Source organism: Alexandromys fortis, unplaced genomic scaffold (assembly GCF_014885135.2).
Source record: "Alexandromys fortis isolate MF-2015 unplaced genomic scaffold, M_Fortis_MF-2015_v1.1 scaffold_10, whole genome shotgun sequence".
Lineage (NCBI taxonomy): Eukaryota > Metazoa > Chordata > Mammalia > Rodentia > Cricetidae > Alexandromys > Alexandromys fortis.
This window is the reverse complement of record NW_026067895.1, coordinates 12705321-12731334: the sequence shown is the minus strand read 5'-3', so window position 1 is coordinate 12731334 and position 26014 is coordinate 12705321. Positions and strand designations below refer to the sequence as shown.

The window sequence follows — 26014 nt, the reverse complement described above, 5'->3', positions numbered from 1 at the left end:
AGAAGGAATCTCGGGTAAAGGATTATCCGGAGGAGACTTGTCTGTGGGGAAGTCTCAGTTGTTAATTGGTGTAGCCAAGCCCACGCTGGTGGCCAACTCCTAGGCAGGCCATCTTGAGCTATATCAGAAAGCTAGCTGTAGGTGAGCCTGCAAGTGAGCCTGCGTGAAGCCGGGACTCTGTGGGTTCTGCTATATCTCCTAGGCTGTGAGTTTGTTCCCAGGACAGAAAGTGCTGCCTTCAGATTCCTTCTCTGACTTCCTTCAGTGATAAGCTGTGATGTGGAAGCATGCACCAAATAAACTCTTTCCTCCCCGTGTTGATTTCGGTCAGTGTTGGAGCACAGCAGCGTGAGTCAAGCCGGAGAAAGACCGTCATATTTGCCTCGCCTTCATTGATCCTCCGCTTGAGAAAATGTCCATGATAGAAAGGGACGTCACAACATTTTCCCAAATACTGTCCCTTCGTGTGCAAGGGCCCTGAGTCCTAATCCTCCACCTCAGCTCTGTTGCTTCTTGCCTTCAATATTCTCACCAGAGGCTCCAGCCATGGTTCCACTCACTCATTCTCTGACTGATTCCATATAGCCATTTTCTGCTGTGTACTGGGTCCTATTCTGAGTCTTAAACCTACATTAATGTGAGAACAACAACAACAAAAAGATGAAGCACAAGTCCATAGCTCTTCTGAGTCTATATTTACCTAAGGGGTATCTATTATGTACTATATTTGTCAACGATTGTGTTCTTTGACAATGTAAACAGACCTTGAGACTATTTCCTGTTCTCAGAATTATGTAATCTTTTTGTTCCCTGTAGGGCATTACACATTTCAAGATGCACATTATGAACTTAAATATAAAAAGTCTGATATACAGTGGGATGGGACTAAGTAATAAAGGAAGGTCTCTGTCACTCCGATGTGCCCATCAGAGTGGCGTTGGGAAGATGTTAGCTCAGAGAGAAAGGTGGAGCAGGGGTGGTGGGTTGGCTTATGCACGGTAAGTGTCCATAAGTTCTGAGAGTACTTAAGAGTCGGCTTCTCTGGTGGCCAGGGAAGAAGATGAGAAGGGTCCTGGGATCCAGGGACAGTTTGGAGGCTTCAGAATCAGAGACTATCAACACTCTCTGATTTCAGACCCATACAGACATTTTCCCGTACTTTTTCCCCTTAGTTAAGATTCTGTCTTACTCTAAGATTGGAGGGCTGGATGTTTGTATAACCACAGATTTAGATTCCGAGAAACAGAAAGTCATCTGGTTAGTAATTCAGGTGGAACAGAGAGCTTTGTTTCCAGTTAGACAATAGAAATCTAGGTCACAAGGTTATTATAGAGGCCACAGTTGGAACCTTACATCATTCAGATAAGGCCCCACATTTTCGCATGGGCCAGGAACTGACAAAGGGCACTAGAGGAAGGAGCCAGGCAAATCATCTGACTGATGCCTGCTAGCCGTGTAATTCAAGCTCACTCAGAGCCACAAGGTGCAACAGAAAACATGGTCCAGCTCAAAGAATAAAGATGCCTCCCAGAAGAATTCTTCCTCATTTCAAATAGAACCCAGGCCCTTGAGACTGTGACTTCAAAAATTTTAAGAAATGATTCCATGATGTCCTTAGAACTTTCCAATCATGTGTGAGATATTCCTCATTAAACTCAGGTTTCCAGGCCTTTTCCCAGCAGCCCTGCTTCTCTGGGGATTTCTTGGAGCCCAGGAACACAGAAGCTCTACCGAGGTGGCTCTTGTCCTTGGAGCACGTACTGTGAGAATCTCTGACCTTGTTCTCAAGTTGTTTGTTGAAAGAAGGGGGCCACTTGTTGGTTCCCAGCTGCTGAGCCCTGAAATAATCACAAAGAAACTGTATTAATTAAATCACTGCTTGGTCCATTAGCTCTAGCTACTACTATAACAGTTGCTATTCTAAGCTCTGTGGACGAACAGTGACAAATTGGGTGAGGTCCTTGACTTCATGGAACTTTTTTTTTGCCGGGTATGTAGAGATAATAATAGAGAGATGCGTGCATTTGCCATTTCTTGGTTGTGAGCCATCTCTCCATCCCACAATTGTCATTTTTTAAAGACTATTTCTTGAGGCAGTTTTAGGTTAACAGTAACATTATATGAAAAATAAAGGTGGTTTTCCAGTAAGTCCCTCTCCTTTTCCAGACTCGGTGGAAAGATACTTGAGTACTTCTCAAGGGCGGAAGGTCAAAGATCTCCACGGTTTCCACAAAGAGCCAGTAAGGTACTGGAGGAAAGAAATCCCAAGAGCCAAAGAGAATCGAGGTGTCTATTTCTGCTTGCATATTCCTGTCTCTGGGACTCTGAGAGGACAACTCCCACTGACCCTCACTTGGGCTCAGCCATATCCCTACATAGGCAACAATCATGACTAAGGACCAAAGATTCTAAACTTCCTAAAGTAATCCACAAAATTACAGCCTGTGGAAAATAATGGGTCTTAAAGCTCATAAATATACATCCTTCTTCCTTTGACCAAAAAGAAAAAAAAAACCAAAGGGCTCAGCAAGGCATTGCTGCTGCCGTGTCCTCCCATGGGGCTGTTCAACAGTGCTGGCGGGAGAGTCTCTTCACTGAGACTGGTCCTTAGTTGTGTGGGCAGAGGCTCCCTCTTAGCTCTACCATCCCAGGCAAGGTCAGACAAAGGAAATATGTCAAAACTTCATGCTTTGTTGTTTGTTTTTCCTGTTGCATCCACTGTAGAAAAAAGAATAAGTCCTTTTCATCCCGGCATTGCTGTTGGAAAGGTGAAGCAAGCAACCATTCTGCCCCATCTGTTTGTAAATGGGGACATTGGCCTGAACTCTCTAGCACCTTCCCCCGAATCAGAGTTCAGTGGTACAAGAACTTAGCGTAGCCAACATCGTGTATGGCACAACTCGACACCTTTGCAAGGTACGAGCTGTCGACGGCATGAGTTTTCAATCACACGTGGTGTAGTGTAAGTTGGGTAGCGGCTTCTCTGTTGGCACATCACCATCACATGGTTCACAGCATGGACACCCCCCTGTGAGGCTCCCACTCCCTATGTGCCTGGTAAGATACGTTCAGATACAGTGCACATGAAGGATATGTCGCAGACTGCTCTCAGCTGCTCTTGTTCTCCAGAAAAGCACAAACTTCTACAGAACTGCTGAGCACCCTACCTTAGCCCGAAGCAGCACCTCACTTCCTTAGGGGAGGGGGTGAGATGACTGTTTTTCTGGTTCCCTCCCACAAGACCGGAGTGTGAAATGTATAAGAAACAAATAGATGTAACAGCCTAATACACTTCCTGTCTTGAAAGTCAAGAGACTAGAATAATTTGTCTGGCTTTTATTTCAACCCTTAGTCAACTCTGTGCTTTTCTTTCAAGAATTTAATCAGGAACGTTGCTGAAACGTGGTTGGCTAAGCCTGGCAATCTGGACTGATCAAGTTTACACTGCCTAGTGTAGTACTGTGAACCATGTGCGGTTGTTTAACTGTGAGCTACAGTTTGAGTGCTCGATAACCACATGTAACTACTATGTGCAGACAAATACTGCCATCCCTAAAGGAAGGTCCTGGGGGGCAGCACTGCCCTGGCAACCCCTTCGTCCCTCCTGTAACTTCTCTTCCACCAGGGAAGGACACCTACCAGCACAAGAGGGACTGTGAACTCTTGGTCTCACTTGTCATCAAAGGACTTTAGGGACCCTATTGGCAAGGTATAGAGAAAAGCTTTTGGGGAATGAATTGTAGTGGTGCATGAAGAAATTCCCAGACTTTAGGGAATAAAATGGGATACAAATAATGTTATATATGTATATTAATAATTTTAGCCATCTTGCAGAGTAGTCAATTGCATGACATTTTTACATATATGTCCCATACCTCCTCCCCACTCTTATGTGTATGTATATGTGCATGCGTGTTTGTGTGTGTGTGTGTGTGTAATTCAAAGTTGTGAAGGCGTATATCTGGCCATTTCTCAACTATGTAAATAAAGACAATTTCATTTGTTGTTTATACCAGCTTACATTATTGTTATAATTAGCCCCAAATTTTTTAATAATTAGGAAAGCAAGATTCTTTTTTGAAAGGAAAATGACCTTGCCCAACTTGTGATGAGGAGGGATGAGTCTCCTTGATCTTTTACGTGTTGCACTTTAGATAAGACAAGATGTGTCTGCCCTCTCCCATTTTTGGAAGTGGAATAACTTGGGTAAGAAAGAGGGGTGGCATTTGTGACTGATGTGGTGGCTAGCATTTCTTGTCATCTTGTGTGGGTTTCTGTGTTCTTGTCTGTCATCAGTCCTAAAGGACAGGTACCGTCTTCCTTTTCGTTGGTCTCTCCAGCTGTTCTTGACCCCACAGCTGGTAACCATTACTAACTTGCTGACTGACAGGTTGGCTGCCCTTGCCATCACTCTTAGAATTTATGCTCACAAAATGTGTTAACATCTTGCCTCCTTTTGCGTTGGGTCTGAGAAGTCCCGCTCTTTCCAAATTTGCTGTTTGAAAACCATCCACTGGAATACAGGAACCATTCATCTGAAAATGAGTTGGCCTTCCCCTAGGTTTGTATGTGTGACAAGATGCTAATGGAAATCTTTTTCTGATCGTGTTGTTTTTATAGAAATAGCACTGGGAAGAGAGACCATGTTAAAACTCTGTGATTTGACTTACCGCCACCACCCAAGCAATGCATTCAGCATCTCTGTTTGGGCTCCCCGAAGAGGGTGGGGTGCAGTTAATGAAGAGAGGTCTCCTTTCCCAGGTTAGCTATTAGAGTCATTAAACATGCTTGTAGGGACATTCTGGTTTTGACAGGTTCTCAAATCAGTCACAGTTCCCAGGCAGGAATCATAGACTCCATGGCTCTCTCCTTCCTTAGGTCACACCTGGGAGATAAGGCGCTGTGTGGATTATCACTGGGTGTGAAGCCAATGTGGATTATCACTGGGTGTGTTTTTGCTCTGTGTGGATTATCACTGGGTCTATTTTTGCTGGCTCACAAACCTTTTAAACTTAATTCACATCAAACTCCAGAATACAGATGGAAGCATGCGACATTTCTGCTTCCTCTCAGAAACAGGAGGGAAGATAGACAAAAAAAAAAAAATGAATTAGTTTTCACAAAAGGCCAGTGAGTGTCTCTGTCGTTGCACCTGAATGATTGATGTTCCTGTTTGGAGAGTCGTGGGAGTTGGGTGAAAAATGTCTTCTCTTCCTGGAAGGGTAATGTTACACTCAGGAGTGATCCGAGGGGATTTATGGGTGACAAATTTGAACAGAGCCAGCATGGAGCTGTAGATAGCAGATGTCTGTTCTGTGCAGTAAGGAGACGTTACGTTCCAATAGAGTGCGGCAGTCGTTTCTTCCTGAGGTACCCGCGCTACTTTCACGTGCGCCTGACGTGGGGACCCAAAGTCACGATCTGTCAAAGGGATGACCCAAGCTGACAGATCCAATTTCTGGTTCTTTCAAACCACTTAGACCTGTTGTTCTAGGCCCCGCCGAGGTGAATGAGGAAGTCATGGTACATGTTAGCTCACGCAGTGTCTGGCAACCATAGCTCATTTCTCCAGTGAGCCGATATGGGTTCATTTTCCTCACTTTGTGGTATGCTAAGATTACAATAAGTCAATCTTAATTCTATACTGGGGTTTACTGCCTATAGTTTACATCCATCTTACATCTATTTATTGAAGGGCATTTTGCCTTTTTTTGGAGATTTAACTTCCCATAATCAAATTTATCTTATTTTTGAGAACTGTATTTTCATGGTAAAGTGATTTACCTTATACTTTTTTTCTATTTTGCAAATGCATACATAAATTCTATTACTAAAATATAGGGAACATAATTATATGCTATGTAAATATTGTATAATTTTTGTTGTAACTCGGTGTGAGATCATCATTATCATTAACCCCGTTTTACAAGTCAAGACGCTGAGACACCAAGACTATGCGGTTGGTATGTATTTTAGTGAGGACTTGAGCCCAGGCAGCCAGACTCCAAAACACTCACTACTTTTAAAATCTGGGCAGAAATAAAACAAAAAGGCAGCCATAGGTGAAGCATTTTGCTGTGCTCGTCCTGTGTTTAGACTACCATAAGCTGATCTCTCCTAAAACGCCAACTTTGTTTCTGGCCTTTGTAAAGACGAGACAAACGGAGCGGTGTTGGTAGGGTGGCTGGTGGCACTGTCTGGAGAACAGCGCAGCTTTCCGTACTCTGCCATTCTCTGATGCTTGGCTGCTTGGCCTCTGCTTCTGCCATTGTTTGTATGGAAGTGACTGTCTCGGCAGAACGTGCTCTTCAGCGTAGTTTTAGGATTACTGATTCTCGGGCGTAAAACTGAAGTCCAAGGGAACGAACCCATGGGTATACTGTAGTTAGAAGGAATTAGATACTTGTCCAAAGATCCAGAAAATAGAATCTACTTTTCCCAGTATCTAAAAAAGTAAGCCGAGCCATGCGTACCTTCTTCTCCAATCACGCTTCAGCCCTAAGGAGAGATCCTTGCTGGTGTAATACAAAGAACAGGAAATGTTAGTGTTATTTTAATGTCTCTATTTCTTGGTTAGCTGGGGGGTTGCCTTCCTTCATTTTGGTCAGTTATTTTGAGTATTTGAGAGCGATCTGTTTGGGTCTTTGCCTGTCTCCTTAAAAGAAGGCAAAGCCCATTAGGAATCAAAACCAGAAGTCATGACTTCATGTTTCTCTCTGCTTAGATATGGAATTTCCATAGATACAGTTTTAGTCTAAACTCTAATGATGCTTTGCCTTTCCCCAAACCTTACATGAATGTTTTCTACAGATTCTGTATAACATGTACTGTTACCCACTTAGAAAGGACCATATTCTGTGAATTTGCCCAGAGCAGAAATCTGCATTTAGTCTCTGTCGAATATCATAAGCTCCTAGAGGGAGGCGCTGTGTCTTTATGAGCAGCTACACACATTTTAGTGGTGTTTACAGCAACTGTAGAATAGCCCTCGGCCAAGGTGAGTCAGGCATGTGCTGGGTAACAGCAGGTTCCAACTGGACAGCGAGAAGAGTGCGTTTTCAGTAGGGAGCCTGTACCCAGTGTCCCTGATTTTAAAGAGAGCTAAGAAGAACCAAATAGCACCACCACCCTTCCACACTGGAAGAGTCTCAGCAGAGCTTTCCGTCTTAAGAAGACATGGCTGTAATGGTAGAAGACATTCGAGACCAGGGTTCCAAAGTTGTGTGAGCTGGTTCTGTGTTCTCCATCAGTTAGTGTTTGCAGAGGGATCCTAGGGTACTTCCTCTAGTAATCCCCTCATTTTTCCCATTAAAAACAGAGGAGTAATATGAATAATGACTGGCATTTCTAAAGCACTTTAAAACATCATAAGCCTGCGTCTTTATCCAGTGACTCAGCCAATCCCCACAATAGCCCTGTGCGGCAGACAATGGCACTCACATTTTACAGCTGAGGAAACACACAATGGAAAGCAGCATCCGAAGGCAACGGAGCCTCAGCTCCCCCATCAGTAGAGTGTGCAACGAGGATTGCATTATTATGTCTTTAAAAGCATATTACACGCTCCGAAAGTAATCCATTGATACACATTATCATGAAGCAAAGAGAGAAAGGGGGGGAAAGTGAGGAATCGGGGAGGATGTAGAGGCTCACAGAAAAGGACCACATGGGAACACAAGAAAAATACCATTGAATAAGAGCAGAAACGAAGGGGAGAGATGAAACAATGCAATACGGTTGTCCATAGGTTGGTGGGGGAGTTTCAAGCATTGGGATATCTTTCCTCATTTCCTTTATCGTAGTATTTTTTTGTTTGTTTCCAGTTTCCTCTTTTGCCGCAAGGATTGGAAACAGTAATAATAAAATAGAATACAGTAGGCCCATGTGTAGGGTGCTAGGAACCTATTTAAATGGCAAGGAAGACTAAAGTGTTGGAAAGATGGATAGATTGGTCTATGCTAGGCTATGTCTGTTTGTATTTAGGATGGGCACAATCAAGGGCCTTGTGCAGGGTTTCAGTCGGACGTGGAAATGGACTGAAGTGGGGGTAAAGACGTTAAGATGCCTGCAGAGCCCAGTGGGAGGAACTGGGATGAGACCATTTCTCCCTAGAGTGGTCACAAGCCTTGAATGTGGCTCACCCAAACATTTGTTGAGACGACTTCTCAGGTCCTCTAAGATGCAAAGGCATTTTGTCAAATCAGTCCGACTCAGAGAGGCTCTTCCTGGATGGGGCTGGTTTCGGGCCGGAAGTAGCGCACTGCCATGCTTGTGTTTCAGGATTTTATGGCCAGCTGCAGACATTCTGCCCCCCACATTACCCGGATACTCTGCCACCCAGCAGCTCCTGCAGTATGGTACCTGCCTTTGAGGACTGCCTGGTCCCTACGTCCATGGGTCAGACTGGCTTTGACGTTTTCCACAGAGCCTTCTCAACACACTCAGGCATTACAGGTGGGTGTCTGGGACTTGGCCAGAATGAAGAGAAGCCAGGAGCTTTTCCAGTTGCTGCCAGGGACAGTGTAGAATTCAGGAGAACAACCCCGGAGATAACTTCTCGGCTTCACCTTCTGCCCTGGCTCTCATCCCTTTGTCCACCTGCACAGCGGCCAGCATTTCTCCCCCAGGCTGCAGCAGTTCCTTCCAGTGTACCTCCCACTTCACCCTCTCACCTGTACCATTCTACCCGGTTGGCATTGCTCGCTAATCCAAGTGATAAGTTATGGCACTTCCCTGCTAGAGGATCTTAGCCATATCCAGTCTCGTCACCTGTCAAGCTCCCTGCTCTGGCACAGTGGTGAGGCTCATGACTGCCTAGTCAAGTTCTCCAGACCTGCCCGCACAGACTTTCCCTTCATCTTACTTTTATTTTGTCTTATACTCACTTTCCTGTTCCCACGTGTCCCTTCTTCTCTGCTTTAGCTCTGTTTCCTCCTTCTGGAACATTCTTTCCTCACTTCACCATCTGTAAATTCCATTCTTTCTCTTGACTCATCTTTATTGTTGTGACTGCTCATTCCATTCTAAAACACCTTTTACTTCCATTAAGGTCATTCATCTTCATCTTTTCAGCTAAGGTTTTGTGTTAAGACACATCCATGCAAGCTGTTCCCTTCTACCAATCCGTTCCGCAAGGACACACCTAGGTCCCACCAGCATCTGTAGGTAGCATGGGTGTATTGTGTAGCCACTGGGACTGCATAGCGCAGGAACTGACTGACTGACTGTCTGTGTTCCTTCTCTTCCAGTGTACGATTTGCCTTCAGCTTCCTCCAGCCTCTTTGGGGAATCTCTCCGCAGTGGCCCTGAAGATCCCGCGTTCTTGCAGCTCAGCGCTGTGGACCGCTGTCCTAGTCAGCTGTCCTCCGTGTATACCGAAGGCTAGAAGGCTCCGCAGGTCTCTCCTGCGCATCAAGGACCTTTGAGTTGCTCATCACCTCTTATTTTCATACTCTCACAAGATGTGTGAAGGATGTCAACCAAATCCGTGGAGCCAGTAGGGTCACGTGGTCTCTGGAAGGCGGGACCGCATGGTCGGTTCTCACTATTCAGAAATGCCTGCACCTCTTCCATTTTCCCTCAGTTTGCTGGGCCAGGTGACAATCAGGAATTTCTTTTCAAAGGGAATTTAGAGTCTCACTTTAAAGATACCTGTCACTTCCTGCCTGTCAGCTCTCAAAAGACACCAATGAATGTGTCCATGAATGGGATGACCCTTGCTGAAGGCTCGAAAGCGGGGAAAACTGCCCAGTCCCCAGAGGCTGGGTGTGCCACCTCGCCCTGTTTTCCCTCCTGGCTGAGTGACGCACAGTCGTGGACAGTGAGGGAAATGCATGTCCAGAGCAGGTGTGGCTTAGACACTCTCAAACTCTGGCTTCAACATTTGTCTTACGTAGCCCATGCTAACTCTTTGCTCCTCAGTTGCTCCTCCACCAGTGGCAAAATAAGGTTTTATATTCACTGGCCTACTTTGTTTTTGAACTTTAAAGACTTGCTTTTTACATCTACTTTTAAAGGAAAAATATTTAAAGGTTTGTTCATTTGTTATAAGTCAGTACCCTTTTAATCACCCCAGCTGCGTGTATTTTACCACAGCCGTAACTCTTCCTGGCCTAATTTTGCAGTTTAGCAAAGGTTATCTGAGGAAAACAGAATAGTTTTGTGCACGTATGCGTGCGTGCTTGCACACACACACACACACACACACACACACACACACACACACACACTCTCTGCCTGCCTCCCTCTAGGCTTGTTACAAGAACCCTTAAGTGCTGTGTCTGGTGGGTTTTTTTCCCTCTAAACCCCAGCATTTGAAAGGCATTCTGAGTTTGAAGGTAGCCTGGTCTACACAGTGAGTTCCAGTCCAGCCAGAGATACATCTTAAAAACTAATAATAACTTTCATGTATTGATGGCTCAATGACTCCAGCCTGAAAAACATCTCGTGTGATGGTTTGTGCATTGCCTCTACTGTAGTGCTTAGACCAGGAATCATGAGAGCTGGGACACACTGAGGCTTGTGCGTGGCTTTGTTCAGAAACCAAGCCAAGCGCCCCTGTGGTCCAGTTATTCCCTGTGCCTTCTGCCCAGTTCCTTCCAGGGTTCCACTCGTCTCCGTCTCCTGTGTTCTGCCCTTCTTATTTTCACGTCCTCTCCTCCTTTCCTCACTGTGTTTCAGCTGTACCGACATCCCCAAATCCTGTCAACTCTTGGGAATGTTCACAGAAGGTAGACTCAGGAAAGCAACTTTTTGGAACTCATCTTTGAAGGCCTGGAATTTTTTACAGAGCACCTCGCCTTTTTATGTTAAGCCTAAACACGACATCATTTTCCACGGACAGAAAGGTACTTTAAAAGAGCCTGTGTCCTAGGGCAGAGGCTGTATAAATAAGCCAAACCCCAAAAAAGCTGCTCAGTTCCAGCATTCTGGTTCACTCATATTTCAGGATTTGTTTGCTTCTTAAAAAAATGCTTTTTCAAATGGAACTACAGCTAAATTCTTTATGAAACTGGGGTCACTGTGACCTTAAATAGCTCAGTGTCTGGGGGTCCTGAGACTGCTTGTGCTCTAATAGACAGGCGTGTGAGTCCCAAATCAGAAGAGTTCCACCTCTTCCCACGCTTCACTCCGGATGCCACTGGATGGGGTAGATAAAGAACCGGGTGTGGGTTCTAGTTTCACAGCCTATGGCTTGGACTGATGTTGCTGAAAAGGCCGCATTCTTGGGGTGAACTATTGTGTAGACATCTGAGGCACAAGACCTTGAGTTCTCTTGGGTCTTCTGAACATTAAGGAAGAAGGCACATCAGGCTACCTCCACAGGTGAGCTCTCAGGCTGCTAAAACTATAACCCTTCAAGACCTGGTTGGGTCATTACACTTGGGCTAAGCAAGAACACACTTACGTTAACACTGACTTACCTGGTGGAGGCCCTCATTTTACTTCTGTCACATTCTAGAAAGAAAAGGAGACCCTACTCTCAAGGGAAGCATCATTCAGTTCTTACACCCTAAAGCTTTCACAAGGCACCCTAGGCATATTTCATCTGGTGCTAAGGAAAGAACAGATGAAAGGCTCTTGTCCGCTCCACCTTGTGGAGTTACATGAGTAGGCTGAGCATCATAGAAGGGAACAGAAGCACAGGGCCATACATGACATCTCCCCCTGTGGCGGAGACGTGGGCTCGTGAGGCAGGCTCTGGACTCATGGCTGCATGGCACTGCTTCTTTCCTGGATCACCTAGGAGGATTTCGTGTCATCAAGGCCTTCTTACTAGGTCATACATCCAGTCCCTGCCCCATAGGCAGCTGCAGAAGGACATTCTTGCTGTCAGAAAGAAGCATGCTTGGAGCCAGGTCCATTGCAGCCCTCCTGAAGGTCCTCCTCAGTGTATTCCTGAAAGCCGCTGGTCTGTGGGCAGGGCCTAATGACATGTCACATTCAGGGTCCTTCACTTTGCACAAACTCTGTCTATCCTTAGGTTCCAGAATTTCTCCTAAGCTTGAAATGTGCCCCTCACTTACTTTGACCTACATAGTTCCGTCCGTGTTTTTAAAGCAGCGAAAATCAAGCTTAAAAATCATAGATCATTCCCTTCCATTCCTGGGCCCTTTTAGTCCTGATGGGTAGCCATTTTTATAAACATCCAAATGGAAATCGTCATTCCCCTTTAAAAACAAAAACACAAACAACAAAAACTAGTGCTGGTGAAAACACACATAGCCCAAATCCAATTATCCCATTACACAAAACAGATCAGTATGCCTAGAGACATTTCATTGCTTCATCCGTTGCCATAACTCCCTAAAGGGACTGCGTCAAAGTGTCACTTGTAATTTACGCTCTGATCATCACTTAACTGTTTAAATATCTCATGACCCTGAGAGGTACAGTTCTTTATGCGGGTCTGCACCATGACCCAGCTGATTTCAAGTGGACAATGCAGTGTGTGGCAGACCACAGGATAAAAATCCCGATGACAGTGTTGGTTAGCTCCAGTTCAAGTGACCAACTGGCCAGGGTTCTGGTTCACTAACACAAGCTTGGGACAGGGCTAACCAGCCTCCGTGTCATAGAACTTATCCCCCTCCCCACCCCCTGATTGCCTGGAAATTTTGACAATAGCCTCCGCAATGTTCAGTTTTATGATTTGGTGTTTGATTTGATGTGACTGTTTAGACCCATGTTGTCATTGCTGCAGATAGAGTAACAGGGCAAGAGAAAAAAAAAAAAAAACCAACTCATTGGATAAAATGGGGAGTGTAAAAATGAAGAGATTTATTTTGTACAGACAAAGAAGTGTCCTCTGTAATGTTGCTGACATAAAGCACTTTGGGGGGGTGAGGGACGTGGAAGTCTGTTTCCCATAAATCATGCAGCCCCTTGTACAATCTCGTGCTGGATGGGGCCGGCTGGGGTGGAGAGAGCACATCTGGTGCTGGTTGTCGGAAATCTTTTAAGGAATTAGGTACACTTTTTTTCTATTAATATGTATAGTTTTGCGATTTGTCACAGTTATGTTTCATATAATCATAAGTTATTTTGTCTTGTTTCATGAAGTCCTTTTTTTATGTCAAAAGCAAAAAAAAATGAAGGGATGGTGTACTTGGCACAGAATAAAACTGGAACTTAGAGGATCGCCCCTCCTGCCTGAAGCACTCCTTCAGTGCCGCGGCTTTGAAACAATGGCAACCAGTGTTGTTTGTTTGTTTGTTTTATTGTTCAGTTCTGTCACCAGCCTCCTCTGTATTGGGGATGGTGATTATAATTAAAAGCAGATGGGGAGGGGGGGGTCCAAGGCCAGCTTGAAAATGCCGCATTGCTTTGGGCCAGAACTGAAGCCTGGATTTAATTATAGATATGAGGACGAAATGGCAGTAAAAATGAATGTCTCCCCGAATCCTTTACATGTTGGGAGTGTCCATAAATAAAACATGAAGTTTTATTTCATCACATTTAATTAAAGCTTTTATACATGTTTTATTGGTTATTCTATTAATCCACTTCACAAACTGGATAAATGTGTGCGCGGGCTTGGAGTTTATTTGTGCTTTTTCAGCGGAGTGCTGCCTCATGCTCCAGCAATGCCTCTGGTGCTTACTACCCCAGGTGCTGGGCTTCCAGTGCGCCGCGGGTGGGAGGGGTGGGCTTTCAGTCCCATTCTCCTAAAACCTTTCAGGGGAAGACAGCACCATCAGCCTCCAAGGATCGGCCTTGGAATCCCTGGCGCCCCGTGGGACAGTGGTTCCTGCCCTGGTGTTCTGCTCTTAGAAGGCCCCCAAGTCCCTTGCTGTACTGTGGCCTTTATACCAGTGATTCTCAACCTGGGGGTCGCAGTAGCATGCATAGCAGATATTTACATTATGCATCCTAACAGTAGCAAAATTGCATTATGAAGTAGCAACGAAATAATTATATGGTATTCAAGGGTTGCAGCATAAGGAGGTTGGGAATCACTGCTCTGGCATCAGGGAGAGTGGTCAGGATGGTTTGGCACCCACAGCCTGCTAGTCAAGCACAGGCACTTAGGAAGGTCACTGTACAGCTGGGAGGGCTGGCACCTGCCTGCAGCCCCCACACTCGGGAGGCTAAGGTATAGTGATGAGTGGCAGGCTGCGGTTTTCGAGAGCCGCCGGCCACTTCCGGCTAGTTTTACAACCGACCGTCCCGCATCACAAAGGCGTGGTTGTGAGTTTGAGGCCAGCCTGGGCTAAACAGACTTAAAATCAAAGAGTTATTTTAAGGTACCTACCTAGATGACTGGTATTCTATTGGGTTCCCTGACATCAGAGAGCGGGCACAGAATGAAGAGATTCCTTGGCTTCCTCAAGCAACAGTTGCTGTGGATGTGACTTGTTCCCCCAAGGGAACAGTTGGGTGTAGCACGGTTAATAAAAACCCAGAGGCATATACTGGGGTTCAACCAGAAGGTCAGAAAACCAAACAGCCAACCACTGGCTCTTACCGCTACCTCAGTCTGAAATGGCGATCCTGCCTCCAAGAATCTCAGAATGAAACAGAGCTGTCTCCTCCCGTCTTATATTCCTCTCTAGGGTTGGGATTAAAGACACGCACCACTGCCGCCCAGTTTCTATGACAAAGCAGTGTGGCTACTGGGATTAGAGGTGTGTGTCACCACTGCCTGGTCTGTAAGGCTGACCAGTGGAGCTGGTTTACTCTCTGACCTTCAGATAAGCTTTATTTATTAAAATACAAATTAAATATCACTACTGTTGGGGAGTAAGTGGGAGAGTTTGTGGAAGGCAAATCCCATGTCCCAACAATGTCATTTCTCTGTCCAGAAGTCAAGGATGCTCAGGTGCAAGGTGTTTATTGTAGTTTTTAATAGTTCCCAACTAGAAGTGACTCAACTACCTACCCACTGATAGGTGAGTGAACCAATGAGCCTTGCCGAAATGATAGAATGAATGAGGTACCATGAAGGGGACCAGTGACAAGACCGGAGTCCCACACAGTCCCACGCGGCAGCCTCCCAAACCCAATTGAGAAAAGAGAGATCACTCAGTGCGGCTTTATTAATGGCTACTTTAAAACAAGCAAAATTCAATTCAGTTCCGTAGTTTAGGTGGTAGTGTTGCAAAGAGCAGCGAGGAAGCCATTACCACAAATCCCTGAAGGGGAGAGGCTCTTGGGACCCAGAGCTGCCGAGAGAATGCTTCACCCCTTTGTCCAAGTGCCGGGGTACCCAGGTGTGTAGTTTATAATTATTTTTACTGAGCATCTATATAATTTTTACTTCAGATAACAGAACGTGAAGTCTTTCATCCCCGGCAAACTGCTTCTGCAAAGAGCCACATGGTGCATATTTTATACGCGGTGGGCTACCTGGTCCCCCTTTCGTCCACTCTGCCGCTGCAGTTCAGAGCCGCTGTAGACAGTGCACAGACACAGGCGTGGCAGTGTTCCCACAAAACTTTGCTGATGGATGCAAACCTGGAACATAGCCTCATTTTTAGATATCCATATTTTTTTAAGTCCGACTATTTCAAACATCATTTTAAAAAGATACTCTTTTAAAAAAAAGCATTCATGCATCATACAAAAACAAGGGACGGTGGGCAGCAGGATTTGGCCTGTGGGCCGCGGTGTACTGCCCTTCCTCGGCTGAAAGAGGGTCTCCAGTCTATCCCGTAAGTACCCACTCAAAGGAAGCTGCGGACAGGAACCGCTGTGATCCTTCTTCAGCTGCCTATGGTCCTGTTCCTGGAGGGAATTCATGAGTTGTATTGATTGAGCTTTTCTTTGTTTAGATCTTGGGTTCTGCTTCCCGGGATACAGATGAATGCTGAGAGCCCGGAGTGCCATTCCACTTTATCTCTGGATTTAACATTTTTAATAAAAGCAACTGGGCATACAGAAATCTGTGAGAACTGGAAAATGAGTGCCCATTCTTTCCAAGCTAACCAAATATTTGCTGGATCTTGGCAGCCATAGCCAACCTTTTTCCGCGGAAATGCTGAGAGCTCATAAGTAATGGATGCCTTCATTTTTCTCAGGCCACGGCGCTTATGAGAAACTGGAACTGCCTCGAAACCTGCAGGGGAAAGAGTGAAAGGTGCTGGCGAGGAAGGGAGATGTGGCCTGGTGGTAGAACGCATGCGCATGCTCTGCAGGCACTAGTAAGCCCCTGCCTTCCATCAGCAGGAAGTGGCCGAAACAGAGTCAGGGAAGTACTGACAGTTTTAGGCCTGCTCCAGGTAGGTGGAGAGCAGATGTGTTCCCCCCACCCACTCCTTCCCTGCTCCCCTGTGCCCTCTGTTTTCCCGGTAATGCCTAGCTTTCTGATTCCAGAGCATATGGCCAGTCACAGTAAATTGACACGGGCGAATGTGGATGTTTCTCTTTGTGTCTCTAGCTTAGGCAAAATTGGTTCTTTGCAAAAAACTGTCGGTCTTCATGAATCTTGAGTCATTTACTTAATATCAGGTTGGACTAAGTCGTCATTAACAGGTCTCCCCCGCTAGTTTCGTGTGCTTGAGTTTGCGGGATTGAGCGCTGCTGCAATCTTAGTATTTGGGGGCAAAATAGCTCCGTTTTATAGTTGAATGAGAAATGAACCAGGGGAAAGCTGGAAGAGCTGCCAGTCAGCTCCTTTTAGAGAGGAGGAAACAGGTGATTTCATTCATTCATCTCTTCATTCGTTCATTTTGTTGTTGGTTTCGGTTTCTTTGTGTAGCCCTGGCTGTCCTGGTACTCACTCTGTAGACCAAAATGGCCTTGGAACTCACAGAGATGCGCCTGCCTGTGCCTCCCAAGCTCTGAGATTAAAGATGTGAGCCCTCCACCACCCGGCTTATGTGTTTTTTTTTTAAATTGTGTACCAACTGTATATAAAATAAAATGAGGACGCTCATCTTCAAAGAGCTAAAGATCATAAGAATCAGCCAAAAAAGAATTACTGCCCAGGGCTTTTTTTAATGCATGTTTTATGGGACCAGCCAGACTGATAACTGCATTCAGTACCCTGAACATACATGGTAGAAACCCCAGAGGGTTGTTACCTGACCTCTACAGGTACACTGCGGTGTTCCCCCACACAAGCAAACTATATAAAACTAATATAATGTTTAAGTAATGGGGAAATGTGTATTTCAGAAGCACTGAATACATAGCGCGGAGTGGAGGAGAAATTCTGGTGACTTGAAGGCACCCAAATGTTGAATAGTTCTCCAGGTGGCTGTTTGTGCAGGCCTCAGCTGACTGCCTCTGACATCGTGGAAACAGGGTACTTAGGAGAAATGGTGGGGAGCTTGCAGAGCAGAGGTGTTCCTAGAAGAGGGGCACCTAATTCCTGCCTGGGGGAAGGAGACACAGGGTCGGAATTGCCTGGGAGAAGTGAGGGGGTGTGGGAACTAGTCCTGAAGGATGAACGGGCCCTCCACTGGGGAGGGAGGGAGGGAAGTCACTCAGCGCACTAACTGGAGGGACGGAGATTGCTCTTCTCAGCTCAGAATGATTCTTTCAAGACTCCTGGCTCAGAGCTACAGCCCTTTTTCCACAGAGGCCTGCTAGACTCAGGGCATTGTCTCCCCTGCCAACAGCAGGTGGCCCGTTCCCACTTACTCTACAAAATAAGGTCACTGTGGAATTTAGGGATGATGGATCAAGGTCACGTTAACCTGTCTTTACCTCAGGACCACTCAGGGCCTCCAAGAGAGAATCCAGACAGCACACGCAGTTTGCAAACCAAGAAAGCAATCCTTTCCCCCCAGAAAGACTTGTTAGTACTACGGAAACAATGGAGTGGTTCCTTTAAAAAGTAAGCCTTGCCATTACCCCATGACTCATCACTTCCTCACTGACATCAGAGGCTCAGCGGCAACCATGCCCAACAGAGGACGGTCTGATCAATGGTGGGCCTCATGCCCATGGGTAGTCAGTCTCATGAGGTTCAAATGAAACTCACAGACTCCTATTGCCTAACGTGCTATGGCCAGCTGAGCTCACAGTGCAAGTTACCCCATTAGTGCTGATGCTAATGTAAGTAAACCCATCCAATAAAAACAGGGCATATCATTATGCAGCATAAATTATACTTGATAATAAATGACTGACTAGTTTATGTGTTTGCTATATTTTTTATTGTTTTAGAGTGTATACTTTATACTTACTTTAAATTTGACTTTAAATCTACTCTTTCTGTGGCCGTGGTCTCTTGCAACTAATGTTATTTCGTGACTACATCCCAAGGCCACGTGGAGTGGCTGAGCTTTACTGTCTAGGTCTGTGTAAGTGTGTTCTGTAATGTGGCACCCACAAATTCAACTAGCTGCAGTTCTCGGAGGATATCATTGTCATAAGCGGTGCCTGACTGTATGTGCGCTAATGTTCATGGTAGCCTTACCCCAAAAATGCAAAAGATAAAAATATTCTAAAAACACCTAACAGCTGATGGATTAATGAAACATGTTATATACATACAATGGAATCATGTTCAGCCTTAAAACGGAAGGAAATTATGGTTGCATTAAACCATGGTCTTGCCTCAAAGACATTATGCTATGTGAAATAATGCAGAACCCAAAGGACAAATGCTGTCGGATCCTTCTTATGGGAGGTACCTGGCATAGTCGAATCAGAGACAGTAGAATAGCACTTACCAGGCATGAGCTGGGGAGGGTAATGGAACGCTATTGTTCAACATGCGCAGAATTTGTATTTGAGAAGATGAAGAGGTTCTGTGGGTGGATAATGTATAGTGTGCGATATTACGAATGTGTACCTACTGAATTGTATACTTAAAGTGCGAAATTGATGTTTTTCACAGTTTACCACTTTAATACAATGATAGTGTGGGCAGAAAACTTCTTAGGATGCCTGATACCCAACAGACAATATAACTGTTTAAAAAAATGCTGTTTGGCTAGTGTTCTTGGGGTGCCCTTTGGAAGGATCCCCCGCTGTGGGAGTGAGTGAGTCTTCAGTAGAGCAGTAGCTGATCCTGATCGGTGGAATGGGCTCTGTAAATGGTCCCTGGCTTTCTGAGGAGGAGACGCTGAAGAAGCAATGGGGAGGTGGTTCAGGCAGACTGCACAGTGGAGTTATGTACTTGCTCTAAATCTTTAGAGAGAGAAGGATGGAAGGGAAGGAGAGAACTGGATACTGGGGTACAGGGGAGCAGTTGGAGAACTAGGGAAAATGCAAGCAGTGTTACTCAGACTCAACTGATCCCAGTGTGAGCAAGGTTAGAAATTTGTGTTTCATCTCTCCCTGTAACTATTATTTCTGAGCTTCATATCCCATGCCAGGTGGGAGCAAGTGATAATGCAGGAAAATAAAATATAAATATCAGTGGTCCCAGTGCCAGTTCCAAGTGGACTGACTTCAAATGGCTTATTCTGGTTGCCTGTGACGGAGGAGAGTTTGCAGGAAGTAGGTTTCCCTGGGACACAGATACTGAGACAGGTCTGGAAGTGTGCAAGATTATTGACACAGCACACTGGAGGAAGGAACAGTGCAGAGGCTGAATTGAGCAGAGGGGTGCCATCAGAGTGTGATGCCAATCAGTCCACAGAAGCTCCACCAGCCTCTCAGGGTGTTCCCATACAAAGATTGCTCCTATCCAGTATAAGGGTTTCATGCTTTAGAACTAGCGAGGCTGGAGGGAACCCTGGAAGGAGGTGCTTGGTCATCTCTATCTTGCTGATTCAATGACTAGGGTCCTTCTGAAGAGCTGCCAAACAGGAGGATATGAAAAAGAATTAATGGCACCAATCTACTCTCTGCACCCCAGGCATCTGGGGAATCTGATCAATGTAACATTGTGCCTGCCTTGTAGGGCACTGGAGGAAAGCAGTGTCCCCAACCCTGTGTTCTCCAGTTTGCACTAGACACTAGAGAATATTCTTGGCATGCATGTTGGCTCTTTAGTGCCAGGACCTAAGCCAGGGCCACACACATACACACACACACACACACACTGAGGCTCATCCCCAGCGCCCTCTCCACTGTCCAGCCTTGCGGGAACACTTGCAGGTTCTGGGATTTCAGAATCTGAGCAGTTTCTCCTGCGGCTGCCACAACATATGCCTTTATGGGAACAATGATGACACTGTTCCCTGAATGTGAGGAGGATCTCTTTTTCTTTCTTCCTGGGAGCCATCCAGAAATGGCGACAGCTTGCATGCCAGGCAGACCTTGTTTTCTGCTGAGTGCAGGCTTTGCAGCTCCTGTAGCTCTTCAACTACACTGGTCTGAACCCATTTCTTCTTCAGAGAAGACATAGCTCATCTCCTCAGCAATGAGTACACAGATTATCCAGCAAAGACCCAGGTGCATGCCAAATACTCGCTGAAGGGCCGTTGTCCTCTTTTAATCCAAGCAGAATGGTCACTTATGGGGAGACTCTGGCAAACGCTACTTCTGACAACAGAACTCAAAATTGTCCAAGAAATGAGCTGATGGAGTGAGTCTGCACAAAATCCACCAATGGTGGTGCCTACAGAGTCCACAAAAGCTCTGCTCAGCTCCAGGCACACAGGGGCATCTTCAGCTCCTTCGCACCATGGAAAAATATAGTAGCACCTTGAGGAACAGCAAGAAGTCTCCTGCACTGGGTGATGTGTGCCCTTGGGCTCCCCGAGGACCATCTTCCATTCCTCCCTTTACAGTGGGATGTTCACAGTCAAAAGAACGTAACACCTATTTGCTTTCCCTCTCGGACGCACTCTAGATACCCACACCGCTGAGAAATCCCCATCCAAACAGCTCCATGCTATATCCGGGGCCAGTTCTGGCTTCATTCTGGAGTCTATTCACTCCAGAGAGGATCAAGTCTCTAGCATGCGCATCCTGAGGCCTACGGAACTGCCAGGAAGTGGTTGTGTGAGATCAAGAATGGGACTGAGTAGGCATGGGGTACCCATATGTATGAAGTGTCTCCGGGCTTGTAAATGGCCAATGTTGGAAGACAAGGATGATGGGTAAAAGCAGAAAGCCTAGTTCTGCTTCTCATGATGCCATTATATTCTAGCTTTGAGTTCTAAAGGGGCTGTCTGTGTTCAAGAGAAAACCTGGTGGTCTCTTTTGGAAGCTTGATGAAAACTTGCTTCCCAGACTGTGAAACTGCTGGAAAATGATGGAATCTTTGTAGGTTGGGGACTATGAGATGGAAGTCAAGTCATGCGTTGGGGTGCCCTCAAAAGGGAGATTAGGACCTATGCTAGTTGTATGTTGACTTGACACAACTAGATCCCCCTGAGAGGAAGGAGCCTAATTGAGAAAATGCCTCCAAGAGACAGGGTTATCGGCAAGCCCAGAGAGCAGTTTCTTGATTAGTGGTTGGGGTGGGGTGGCCCAGCCCATTGTGGGTGTGGCCACCCTTCAGCCTGTGGTCCTGGGTTTTATAAGAAAGCAGGCCGAGGAAGCAATAAAGAGCAAGCCAATAAGCGGTGCCCTGTGATTGGCCTCTGCATCAACTCCTGCCTCCAGGCTCCTGCCCTGCTTGAGTTTCTGTCCTGACTGCTTCCTTCAGTGATGGACTGTGATGGGGAAATGTAAATCAAGCCCTTTTCCTTCCCAAGTTACTTTGGTCACCGTGTTTCATATAGCAATAGAAACCCTAACTAGAACAGTAATTGGTCCCAGGGTAGCTGTGACAGACCCCATCATGGCTTGTAGAGGATTGTGGAAGGACTTTGGGACAGAAAAGCCGAAAACTCCAAGAGCGGTGAGTTGTTCTATTGCATTGTGGAAGAAGATAAGAATGTCGAGAGCAGGGCAGATGATGGAGGCCTGGCTTGGCATTTCAGAGGGAAGCAAAGACTCTATGGGACCATTGATGTGAAGAACCTGTGGTGTCTGGTCAGCTGCAGCCAAAGAATCAGCTGTGATTAACAAGACACCAGAACCACTAATGTGAAACCTTGGCTTTGCTGGTCACAATAGATGCTGGAGGAATGGGGTTGAGAAATTAGCAGTGATTGAGAAGAGACCGGCATGGTTGAGGTGAAATCTCCTGGGGAGTGTTTCCTCAGAGTCAGTACACAGAAACTGTGTTGGACAAGGTTGTGCCTCCTTGTAGTAGCTGAACTTGATAGTGTCAGAGTCTCCAGGTGATGCTGATTTTAAGGGCATGAAGGGGTCATAAAGAACAGCTGAGGCTTGGCACTATGAGAGACCAGAGGGCATTAGTGAAGGTGCAGCCTCAGTAGCAGTTGAAGGCCCAAGACTGAAGGGCTAATAGAGAAAGTTGGGGCTTAGAACCATGAAGAGAGCCCAGGAGAGGCCATGGTGAAAGTGCAGTCCCATTGCAGCAGAAGACCCCAGCATTTTGGAGATGCCAGTCCGATGGAATGACCATCAAGAACAGTAGCAGCCATTGGGTGGAGCTGGCCTAAGCCTAGAAGACAGGCAGTGTGTGTTGCAGGGGTGGAGGCAGAGACTTAACCCAAGACCGTAAGATCGTGAGTAGATCCCGACACTAAGTTATTTACACAGTTGGAGTGGATTTGCTTTGATTCGATTGTGACTGTGGTTTCTTCCTGCTTGGAGTAAGAAAGTATTTAACTTATTTTTTTTGGTTATAGAAGCTCACGGCTCACAGCGGAGAGACGCTAGCTTTTCAAAGTCTTTGGATTTAAAAAGAGCCTGGATAGTTTAAAGAGACTGGAATTTTTAAGTGTCTGAATTTTAAAGGCTCTGGGACTTTTTTAACTTTGTGAAATGTTTTATATTGTAATGTCTTTATTAATGTGTCATCTTAGGATGAATAAGAAAGGAAAGGCTGTGGCTGAACAGGGATGTATTTGTGTGTCAAGGTGACAAGGGGTCACTTATGGTGGCTAGTTTTATGTTGACTCGACACAGGCTAGAGTCATTGAAGAGGACGGAGCCTCCTTTGAGAAAAATGCCTGCAGAAGACGGGGCTGTAGGCAGGCCTGCAAAGCTATTTGTTTTTTCAGATGATCATCTTTACTGTTACTTTTATCTGGGGTCAAATACAGTTGAAATAAAACAGTTTCTGCGAGTTTCCAAATTAGCCTGATAATTTATTGGTCTCCTAAGATCATTGTAGATGGTTACCTTGGTAAAGAGTTCTAAACCAGAGGACCCACATAGGCCCTATGTTTGCTGCCTCAGTTTCTGTGTGAGGTCATGTGAGCCTCACTCAGTTGATTCAAAGGGCCTTGTCCTTCTGCTGTGCTTCACCCCCTCTGTCTCCCATACTCCTTCTGTCTCCTCTTCCACGGGCTTCTCTAAGCTCTCAGGGAAGAATTTGATGGAGACAGCCTGTTTAGAGCTGTGTGTTCGAAAGTCTGTCTCGATGTTCTGTCTCTGTTCTGTCTCTGTCTCTCTGCATAATCTCTGGCTGTGGGTCTCTGTATTTGTTCTCATCTGCTGAAGGAGGAAGCCTCTCTGATGAGGGCTGAATCAGGCATCAGTCCGTGAGTATAGCAGAATATCATTAGGGGTCATTTTACTATTAACTTTTTTTTTTAATACCAGTAGTGTTTAGTTTTACCCTCGGTCTCTCTACTCTCAGGTTCTTGCTCACTCCAGCGGTGCTGGGTGTGGGTTCCATCTCATGGAGAGGGCCTTAAGTTAAATCAGATATTAGCTGGTTACTCCCACAGTTTCGCGCCACCATTGCCCTAAACATATTTTGCAGGCATGACAGATTGTAGGACAAAAAGGTTTCATGGCTGAGTTGGTGTATAAGTTTCTCCTTTGGTAGTCTGCAGAGTACCTTCACCATACCAAAGACACTTGAACATTGGGGTGAAGGTTCTACGTGGGAACTAGCTCTATCTCTCCATGTTCAATGAGTTGTGTGGGTGTTGTCTTAAGCAATGGGGCCTTGCTGTCACTGTGTAGACAGCAGCCTATTGTCTTGTCAACAGCTTAAGTTGTTTGGGATCTCCATGAGACAACTTTGGCCAACAGTTCAAAAGGATGTGACTCAGTCATAGTACTGTTAGCTTCATTTGGTGACAAGAGATGGCCAGTTGGGGTCTAATCTTCCTCATTATTTGGAGACTTCCTTAGGATGAGGAAGGCATTTTCTTGAGCAATGATGGATGTGGGAGGCTGGGGAGAGTCAGCCATTAGCTGGTGATCTTCAGCTCTATGGGACATCAGGATGTCTGAGCTCCTGTCCTGACTTCCTGCAGTGCCAGACTATGATGGAGAAGTATAAGCTGTATGATCCCTCCCCTTCCACAAGTTACTTGGACCATGGTGCTTGTCACAGCAGTAGAAACCCTAACTAAAGTAGGACCCATGTTCAACCTCTGTTCTTTTTGTTTCCTGCCACTATGAGGTGATCAGTGTGGTCTCACCACTCACCACTACACACCCTTACACAATGTTCCGCTTCACCACAGGCCCCAAAAGGGAGCCAAGTGACCACAGCTTGAAACCATGGAAATTATGGGCCAAGATAAGCTCTTCCCTGTTGTAGAAAATTATTATTATTATTTATTTTTTGTTTTTTCGAGACAGGGTTTCTCTGTGGTTTTGGAGCCTGTCCTGGAACTAGCTCTGTAGACCAGGCTGGTCTCGAACTCACAGAGATCCGCCTGCCTCTGCCTCCCAAGTGCTGGGATTAAAGGCGTGCACCACCACCGCCCAGCTGTAAATTATTTTAAGGTGTGTTACTTTAGTTTATATTTGCTTAACTCTGTGAAGCTGCGATTCCTCGCCTGTCTAAACTGCCTGATGAGCTAATAAAGAGCTGAACAGCCAATAGCAAGGCAGGAGCAAGAACAGGTGTGGCTGACAGGCAGAGAGGATAAATAGGAGGAGAAACCTAGAGAAAGGAGGAGCAAGCGAACAAGGAGAGGAGGACTTAGGGGGCCAGCTACCCAGCTACACGGTCAGCCATGGAGGAAGAAGGAAAGTGAGATATTCAGAAATAAGAAAAATAAAAATCCAGAAAGAAAAGGTAGTTGGAATAATTTAAGTTAAAAAAAAAAAAACTGGCAAGAAACAAGCCAAGCTAAGACCGGACTTTCATAAGGAATAATGAGCCTCTGTGTGTGTGTGTGTGTGTGTGTGTGTGTGTGTGTGTGTGTGTGTGTGATTTATTTGGGAGCTGGGTGGTGGACCCCTCAGAAAGAGCAAAACAACACACAACACTTCCCTCTCTAAGACGATTCTCTCAGGTGTTTTACACAGTGACGGAAGACTGAGCACAGCATCTCCCCTTACAGGGTGTTTGTAAAGTATGCTTATTAAGATAAAACATATTTTTATTTATTAAGTTTGGAAATACTTGCCTTGGATTTTTTTTTAAATGGCAGGCTTACCCCAGGTTTTATAAAGCTTGGTATAAGACTTAGGTCCTGAGACTCAATAACCCATAATAGTAGGAAGAAGAAAAATGTGGTACAGATTCTAAAGTCTACAAAACTTCACTAAGGAATTGTCAGAATGCTCAAATACCTTGACAGCTGCTAGACAACCAAGGCACACGGTCAATATTTGCTTCAGATAGGACATGTACTGTTGTGTGTAAGTCAAGGCCTTCCTAGTTTGCTGTACCCTCCCATCATCAGGGAATACCTGTAGACCACATCCTCGGACAGAGTACCTGGAACCTGTACACAGCTCAGTCTTTTTAACATGGAGACGTGGAACTGGAGTCCTTTTCTGGGCCAGCCCTTCCCCATACTGCACGTGGGCATGACATGCTAAGCTAGCTGTCTCTCTGGGATTCCGTGGGACACATTTGTGTGACTCAGCCGCACAGCTGGGCCTTCCTTCTATTGTCAGCTTCAAATTCTCTCTCTCCATAATTCTTATGCTGTCTTCTGTTTCTATTTTCAAAGGGCCCGATTCTTATCCCCAGGCAGTTTATGTGTGAGGCCAAGGGTCCACAGAGGATGAGAGCCATTTGTGCTCCAGGCCCCTGGAGATAGCTGAGAAATTCAGAGCTTTGTCTCTGGTCAGTGTGCAGTCCAAGGGCCTCCTCAGACACCACAGAGAAACTGGAATGAGAGAGGCTCATCCCGGCTGCCTCCGTAAAATCAGTCTGTGCTCACTTACTATG

General features: G+C 45.8%; 1 protein-coding gene across 6 annotated transcripts in view; it reads left to right on the top strand.

Annotated features, from left to right (window-relative positions):
• The window catches only part of Glis3 (GLIS family zinc finger 3), a 425456-nt gene extending 412566 nt beyond the window's left edge, over positions 1 to 12890 (top strand). For all 6 annotated transcript variants that reach the window (XM_050159533.1, XM_050159565.1, XM_050159574.1 and 3 more), the window contains 2 exons: positions 8281 to 8454; positions 9249 to 12890. In XM_050159533.1, the coding sequence (XP_050015490.1) occupies positions 8281 to 8454; positions 9249 to 9385 (311 nt within the window). In that variant the 3' untranslated portion in view covers positions 9386 to 12890. The remainder of the gene's footprint in view (positions 1 to 8280; positions 8455 to 9248) is intronic.
• Positions 12891 to 26014: the final 13124 nt, after the last annotated feature.